Source organism: Rhinichthys klamathensis, unplaced genomic scaffold, assembly GCF_029890125.1.
Source record: "Rhinichthys klamathensis goyatoka isolate OS25496 unplaced genomic scaffold, OSU_Roscu_1.1 h1tg000370l_1, whole genome shotgun sequence".
In the NCBI taxonomy this organism is placed as follows: domain Eukaryota; kingdom Metazoa; phylum Chordata; class Actinopteri; order Cypriniformes; family Leuciscidae; genus Rhinichthys; species Rhinichthys klamathensis.
This window is the reverse complement of record NW_026606878.1, coordinates 920,954-928,942: the sequence shown is the minus strand read 5'-3', so window position 1 is coordinate 928,942 and position 7,989 is coordinate 920,954. Positions and strand designations below refer to the sequence as shown.

The 7,989-nt window shown below is 35.9% G+C and overlaps 1 protein-coding gene across 2 annotated transcripts; it reads left to right on the top strand.

Moving 5' to 3' along the window:
- Positions 1–1,828: 1,828 nt before the first annotated feature.
- svopl (SVOP-like) lies at positions 1,829–7,989 on the top strand. 2 transcript variants are annotated; one of them, XM_056233437.1, is made up of 16 exons: positions 1,829–2,224; positions 2,785–2,925; positions 3,042–3,142; positions 3,231–3,329; positions 3,552–3,623; positions 3,716–3,840; positions 4,260–4,323; positions 4,433–4,558; positions 4,654–4,782; positions 5,239–5,312; positions 5,465–5,661; positions 5,736–5,847; positions 6,858–6,939; positions 7,467–7,556; positions 7,673–7,786; positions 7,887–7,989. In XM_056233437.1, the coding sequence occupies exons 2-16, from the start codon at positions 2,790–2,792 to the stop codon at positions 7,896–7,898; spliced, it is 1,533 nt and encodes a 510-aa protein (XP_056089412.1). In that variant the 5' UTR covers positions 1,829–2,224; positions 2,785–2,789; the 3' UTR covers positions 7,899–7,989. The 2 variants fall into 2 exon arrangements, with proteins under 2 accessions (XP_056089412.1, XP_056089411.1); XM_056233436.1 differs by having other exon boundaries at positions 2,751–2,925.

The following is a 7,989-nucleotide window of genomic DNA, read 5'->3' as shown; positions in this document are numbered from 1 at the left end:
TTAAAAAATATTGAAAAAATACTACAAACAAGCTTGATAGAATTTAGCTTACTTTGAAAGACTAATATGTAATGGTTCATTAGACTAAAAACCAATGGTCAAAGCACAGAGAAACCATCCTGATCATCAAAAAAAGAAATTTTCAGTATTTTGTCATTTTTAAATCTGAATAATATTTTTGAAAGTATTTGCAAATCAATATTTATGACTAAAATATATCCCATAGAAAGATATGTAAACGGACATTTCTCCATATTTAAATATTCAGTATGTAGTCCACAGTTGACCAGTAAGAGGCAAACATCATTGTCAGACGCCCCCTTTCCCACTGTGCAAAGACCAACTGTTTTTTTTTCTTTCATATTTTTTTCTAATTTTGTATATTTCTTAATGAGAAGTGTACGCATTCATAAAAAGACTATGTTGAGAATAAGTGTTATATTTCAGTCAATTGATTAACATGGTGCTATACTCAATATGTGTGTGTGAGAGAGGTATTTTGACTGTCTGAAACCATCAAACCCTTACAGCGTTTAACTGAACTTAATAATATTTATAGCAATTGCAATGTGCAAACTCTGAGATTAACTGAATGCAGTGTGTGTGTGTGTGTGTGTGCGCAATAGTATACCTCCCCCTGTCCCTATGTCGGTGCCATAGTGGATATCATATAAACTAAATCTTACAGAAAGTTAATTTTTCATTTAATTTAAACTACCTGAAATCTAACCACATTTTCATCTTTCTTTCTCTCTTGGTCTCTGCAAACTGCATCCCAGTATTTGATGTTTAATGTCTCTATATTGTTGTGTAAATTAAATAATAAACAATGTGCCGTCAGTTATTTCTCTTTTGTGTCAGTACTGGGTATAGGTAAGGTAATTTATCTCAATCTGTAATGCAGCATTAATCTAAAAAAGAAAAGATTAATAATACAAATATATCTGAAGCTATTGGTCTTGTAATAGGCTATGTAACCATAAGATGAATCCCAACTGGCAAGTGCACTCTATCTATCTATCTATCTATCTATCTATCTATCTATCTATCTATCTATCTATCTATCTATCTATCTATCTATCTATCTATCTATCTATATTGGAAGAAGATTTAGTTCAAGACTCAGATATGGCTTCAATAAAAATAACATGGTATAAAATAAAATAGGCATAATTCTGAAATGTAAACATGTAAAGGATTAACAAAATGTATTTACTCTGTAGCCTATCACATACATTTAATGTAACACCTTTTCAAATAAACATCTATTCAATGTAGCCTATGTCAACTGTTTTGAAGTAGGCCTACGCTTTCATCGACTTCACTACATAAAGTAGTAGGCTAGCCTATGTAGTGAAGTCGATTGGACTTTTTGTAAACGGTCTGAAGGGATACGTTGAAAAGATTGTATTCATAAACATGATTTAGCCTATTCACGAATCGCCCATCCTTCATTACAGTAACGAGGCTAGCCAATGTCGACGATCAGGATGTTTTGGTCGCGCCCACTTCGGCTGAAACCTTGTAACATTACTCACACATCTCTTGCCTAACAGGTCCGTATAATTGCAATTGTTACCGTTTGACGAGAATGCACACTACAAACATGTCAGTGCCCACAGCTTTGTTTACAAGATTTAGGTCAGTACTCAGGCACAGGAGAGCAACACTAAAACCTGCTTGTCCACTTAGAGAAGCTGCGTCCACTCTCGATAAACAGCGAAATAATCCAATCCACAGTTCCTTACAAATAGAGCAAAGTAACACGATATTGGGCGTGTTATCTTGCCGCCCCCCCGGGACAAATAAAAAATGAGTCATGTCCCTTTAAAAGTTAAGCAGAACCCCTTCCAAGCTGAAGGTTGTGACGTTGTTTAGGCTACCTGTCGGCAGGTGTGTGAGGGTGTTACTGCGGGAGAGGTTGATGCTGTATCTGGGAGTTTTAAAATTTCCACAGAGTTCAGAATCTCGATTATATAAGCGAAGTAGGTAGGATTTTCTAGTTCAGAAATCTCCTGGACCCATTTTTATCAGCGTTTTGCGAGACTGATTTGCATAAATCGCTGAAAGGGCTTGACACAACATACGGGAATTTCTTGAAGAGCTGCCTGTCTGTCAAATAGACGATACAGTATCAAAAAGTGTCAATCGGGGTGAGATGCGATGGGAAAAGCTTCCACATGACGGAGAATCGTGTTTGATGAGCTCATCATCCGATGTTATAGTAAGGATTTATTATATGCTCACATAAAAAATACATATAGGCTAAGTATTAAGTAGATTAGTCTACTGTGTGGTGTAATTTTGTCACTCATTGTAACATAAATAATCAGAGCACTTAAAAAAATACTGTGGCTGTGCATAGGTATCAAGTGGTCATAAAATGCTACTGAATGATAAAACGTATTGGTATTCCATATTTGTTTAATAATCAAAAGGTACATCAAAGAATATCATGATACCATGGTTCTTGTCCTAGAAAACTTGTTTATGTCCAAAAAAAACATGATATTATCATGGTATGTGTCCAGAAACATCGTGTAACCTTTGTCCAAAAAATAGGGGATTACCATGGTACCATGTCCAAAAACATGGCAAATTTCCCTAAATCCATGGTATTATCATGGTACATGTCAAAAACAACATGTCCAAAAAGTATGATACCACTATATGTTTTTAAAGCATTCTTCTGTTGCTTTAAGGTCTTAGCCTTTTTTTGTTAACATAAAAGTTTCATCCAAACTTTCCAGTGCCTACGATTGAAGAAATAGCTCGACTTTTTAGAGAGGATGGCATTAAAGCGATCGTCTTCCATGAAGACCCAGCTGGTCAATGGCATCCAGCTTCAGGAATTGGAGCTGGAGGAAGAGATCAACACCAGTAGCAGCAATAATAACACACCTTCTGAACCTGCCGAGGCCAAAGGTAAGGAACAAGCAGACAAACAAACTTAAAGTAGATATGTTTATACTCTCAGAGAGCAATGCAATCCCTCAAGTAGCTTCCAGTCACTTAATCGAGTGGGATTTTGACCTCTGTAGCCCACACAGAACCGAAATGCTACACCGTTGAGGAGGCTGTGGAGAGCATCGGCTTTGGACGCTTCCATATTCTGCTTTTTGTCATCATGGGTAGTGCCAATGTAAGACAAGTGTATGTGTTTGTCTCTGTAATTCATTAACCTGCATACTGTTTTTACTGCTTACGTGTTTCATTGCTTGTGTGTGTAGATAGTGGAGGCAATGGAGATCATGTTGTTAGCTGTGGTTTCTCCTGAGATCCGCTGTGAATGGCGTCTAGAGGATTGGCAGGTGGCTCTTGTCTCCACGGTGAGGAGCTCGTCCAATTATTTTGTTTTCGTTTTGAAGTTTGACAGGAGTGGAATGTTGAAGTGCAAGATTCACACGTGTCTATCTGACCCGTTTGGTTGAGTTTTCTGTATCTATTTATAGGTGATATTATTTATTTAATGCTAAAATACTTCCTTTTTTTTGTGTGCAATTCCATAATATTCAGAAATAATCATTGAAGGACTTCTATTTTGTTTTTAGATGGTGTTCATGGGTTTTATGGTATTTGGGGTCCTCTGTGGCTATGTTGCCGACCGATATGGACGCTGGAAGGTCAGACGATATTTCGTTTAACCCATAACAAGTGGTTTATTGTGATTTGATGGTAAATTAGATTTAAGGGAAAAACATGTTTGTGTGCACAGGTGGTGTTTGGTGGCTTTATATGGGCATCATATTTTTCTCTGCTCACTTCATTCTCTCCATCGTACGGCTGGTTCATCTTCCTGCGCTGTATGGTGGGCTGCGGTGTTGCAGCCACATCTCAAGGGTGAGATTATGCAAAGCATACTGTGCTCACATACATACAAACCTGGAAATGTCAAGATATTTTATTTAAATAGTGTTTTTTCTGTTCTGGAAATATACAATTATACATTTTTCAAGATATGCTTTGCTGAAAAATATTTCAAAAATGTCTCTTTGTTAGACGACGACTTGCTTGTGAGCCATAGAAATGTTCATTTTGTGAGCACATTGTTCTTCTGAGTAATTTATGTTTGAATGATTCATTTGGAAATCTGTCTGAATCAATATATGTTTTAAACCAGTAATCATGAACAACTGAAAAAGGTCATGGAAATTCATTGGTCATAAATTGTGGTAACCTTGATTTTCCAGAATACATAAAAAGAATAATTCAAATGCATTGACTAACTCTCCAAAACTCTGCTATTTTCTTTTTTAAAGGTTTATTTTGAAGACCGAATTCATACCGGCTAAACACAGAGCATTCCTGCTGCCTCTTGCCTCAGTGAGTGCCAAATGCAAAATTATAATAATAACTATAATAATAATTAAATTTATGTTTGACCTGCAACTGGGAAACCTCCAATACTGACCTTACCTGTGTTGGTGGACAGATCTTCTGGATGCTGGGATCTATGCTTATTATCGTTCTCGGTATGACGGTGGTGCCCACGATGGGCTGGCGTTGGATGATCCGTTTTTCCATCATTCCCAGCATCTTACTCATTGGCCTCTTCTTGGTGAGTTTTGTCTAAATGCCGTTGAAATATGCTGAAGGTAATGGAAGTAGATGTTCGTTTTTAACTCACTCGCTCACTCTTTTCCTTTGTCTTAGTTCATTCCTGAGTCTGCACGGTTCCAGGTCTCAGCAGGTAACATAAAAGGAGCATTGTCTACACTTGATTGGATCGCCAGGATGAATGGCGTCTCCCTACCGGAAGGAGAACTACGGGAACCTGAAGTGGTGTGTATGAGAAGTTCCTTTTTTCAGTTTCAGTTAAGCAATAAGCAAAGGTAAATAAAAAAAAAAGCTTGATATAATTTATATCAACTGTCAATGATGACGAGGAAGGTAACCTTAATGAAAAAATAGTGAACGTACAATTAAATCTACAATATTTACAGATACCGAAAAATCTAAATGAAATTGGCCAATAACCGACATGGTGCAGGTTTTATTTTGTGCATCTCTAAAACAGAAATGCTTTGAAAAATATTTAGGGGTATATACTGTACGTATATCATATACATCTTTATGTAATATGTGTATGAAATGAAGCCTGAATTCAAAAATATATAAATAGTTTCAGATAGTAGGTACTTTTGAACATTTAGGAAATACAGTATACAGATAAATTAATGCTTTAATGTAAGTGTAAACGCACTGAAGAGCACAACTGACAGAACTGTTTGTATTCAGACAGAAAGAGGAAATGCATTCACTCTGATCAGCCCAGCTTATAGAAGAACATCACTTTTGTTGTGGTACTCATGGTAATGTCTAACACTTTTCCCTTTGGTTTGTGTGTTTGCGTGTGTGTGCGCGTGGATGCGTGTTTGTGTAATCTAATCAGCAAACACACATTTCAGTTCTTGTGCAGTTTTTGTATGCTAAATGTGTGACGTATTGCATTGTTTATCCACAGGTTTGTGGCTTCCTTCATCTATTACGGCTCCGTCCTGAGCAGTTCTGAGTTACTGGAGAAGAACCTTCTATGTGTGACAGATGCCGACCCAGAGCACCAGATCAAACACAACCACGAGGCGGCGCTGTGTTACTGCATCCCCTTCAACATGGCTGATTACCAGACCCTCCTCATCAGCTGTTTGGGCGAGGTGGCACGTGAGTGACCTCTCACGACTCACATACTCCGCTAAGTTGAAGGTTAAAAGCTGATCTGTGTGTTTCCTCTGCAGTCATCCCGCTCAATATCGCCTTGTTAAATGTATTCGGACGGAAGGCCAGCATGGCCATACTGCTGGTGTTGTGTGCCGTCTTTTTCATGCTTATTAATATTTGCACAACAATGTGAGTATGTTGTTCTCTTGTTCTCTAAAATGATTTGAAATTAAAATGAAAACCGTAAAAAGCATTTTTGTTCATTGAAATAGCATTTGATACAATATAAATCATTCTGGATAAAAGCGTCTACCAAATGCATAAATGTAACATAAAATAAATTTAAACTTCATGAAATAAAATATAAAAAAAACCTTAAACTTATTTTATTTCTAATCAGTGTAAATCATTTTATAATGCCTAATATAATTTTCAACTACTCGGGAGTAAGTAGATCATATAGTAAGAATGCCCTGATATTAAAAATTCAAGACAAAACCAATAAGCCGATAATCATTTTCAATAGATAACCGATAATGACAGATATTAAAATTCTAAATAAATTACAGTATGGAAATTTTTTATGTAAAATAAACATTTTCTAATTCATGTAAATATAAAATAAAATAAAATAAATGTTAATTAAAAAAATAAAATGCATAAAAAACTTACTTGCCAAAGTAACAATTCTAATTGTTGTTCAGTTTAAGTGAAAGTACTAAAATAACTCAAACTTAAATGAAAATGAATAAAAACTATCTAAACATAAACATTACAAAAACACAACAAATTACTAAAACTTTAACTAAAATGAAAATGAAAAATGAAAATATATAAATAAAAAAGAATAATATATGAATGATACTAAAATAACACTACTTTTCATTGGTCACACTTTACATCACAATGTTTATTATTTACGGTGCATTTATGTAATTCTAATGAAGTAGGTTCACTTAATGTTGAATTATATTGTGTACCTGCTTGTAAGTACATACTGCTATTATTATTGCTTTAGTAATTCATTATACCATCTGTTTTACGTATTCTATACATACTTTGAACAGTGTACATAAACTATACTGCAGAAAGCAGGATGGCGGTATGCTATTCTGCACACAGCTCGTGGTTCTCTTGTGGTCATGTGTTAGAAGTGCAGCTAAAGTAGATGACTGAATTATGTGTCTGTCCCTGTGCAGGTTTGGTTTCACTGTACTGCTCTTCCTTCTGCGCTCTGTGGTTTCCATGAATTTTAATGTGGTCTATATTTACACAGCAGAGGTGAGACCAAACACATGAACACTCCACTTCCTCTGGATAGCTTAAAGGAATAATTCACCCAAAAATGAAAATATTGTCTTCAATTGATTAACCCTCATGTCGTTCCAAACCCATAAGACCTTTGTTCATCTTTGAAACGCGAATGAAAATATTTTTAATAAAATCTGAAGGATTTCTGTCCCTCCGTTGAAAGTGTATTTACCCAAAACGCTTATGACGCTTCATAACATTCATAAATTGATTGTAAAATGAATTAATATGAATCAAGTGGTTTTATCCAGGTCTCCTGAAGAGACAAGATCGCTTTATATGATAAATGGATTTAATTTAGGTTTTTAATCACATATTTTTGGGTTAATAGTCTTTTAGTGGAGGGACAGAAATCTCTCAGATTTCAAAATCAAAATGTGGAATGACATGAGGGTGAGTACTTGTTTACAGAATTTTCATTTCTGTGTGAACTTAACCTTTAAAGGAAGAGTTTATTGTATTTAAGTTAAAGCCAAATGATTGGTGTGTGTTTGCAGGTTTATCCCACATCCGTGCGCTCAATCGGAATGGGCTTTTGCACATCCTTCAGTCGAATTGGGGGAATGATCGCACCTTTCATAGCACAGGTGCTCTATGTGTTTGACTTTGCACGTGTGTGTTCGTCTAAATAAATATCTGTGTTTTGTGTTTAATGCTATTGATGATATCTTGCCAAAGATAACATTGTTTGAATGTGTCATAGGTGTTGATGTCTAGGTCTGTGATTTTGGCCCTGTCACCGTTCGCCACAGCGTGTGTGATTTGTGCGATAGGAGTGGCCTTTATGCCCATTGAGACCAGAGGACGGGCATTACTGGTAAGCATCTTCACAACTCTCAAAGCAACTTTTTACTGAGGTCAAACTGAGATGATCTTCCTTACAGTTTAACAATTTACTTTTTTCCCCTCTATTTCAGCAACATGGCTGAAATAGCCTACACCTCAATGGAGATGACGGACAGTTGCACTTTTGTTACAAAACATGATCTCATATTAAAGCTGAAACAGTTTTATAATTAA

Coding starts and splice junctions, on each gene's coding strand:
- svopl (XM_056233437.1), top strand. CDS start 2,790: ATGGCATTAAAGCGATCGTCTTCCATGAAGACCCAGCTGGTCAATGGC. Junction 4,559..4,653: donor TACTCATTGGCCTCTTCTTG/GTGAGTTTTGTC, acceptor CCTTTGTCTTAG/TTCATTCCTGAGTCTGCACG. Junction 5,313..5,464: donor CTTTTGTTGTGGTACTCATG/GTAATGTCTAAC, acceptor GTTTATCCACAG/GTTTGTGGCTTCCTTCATCT.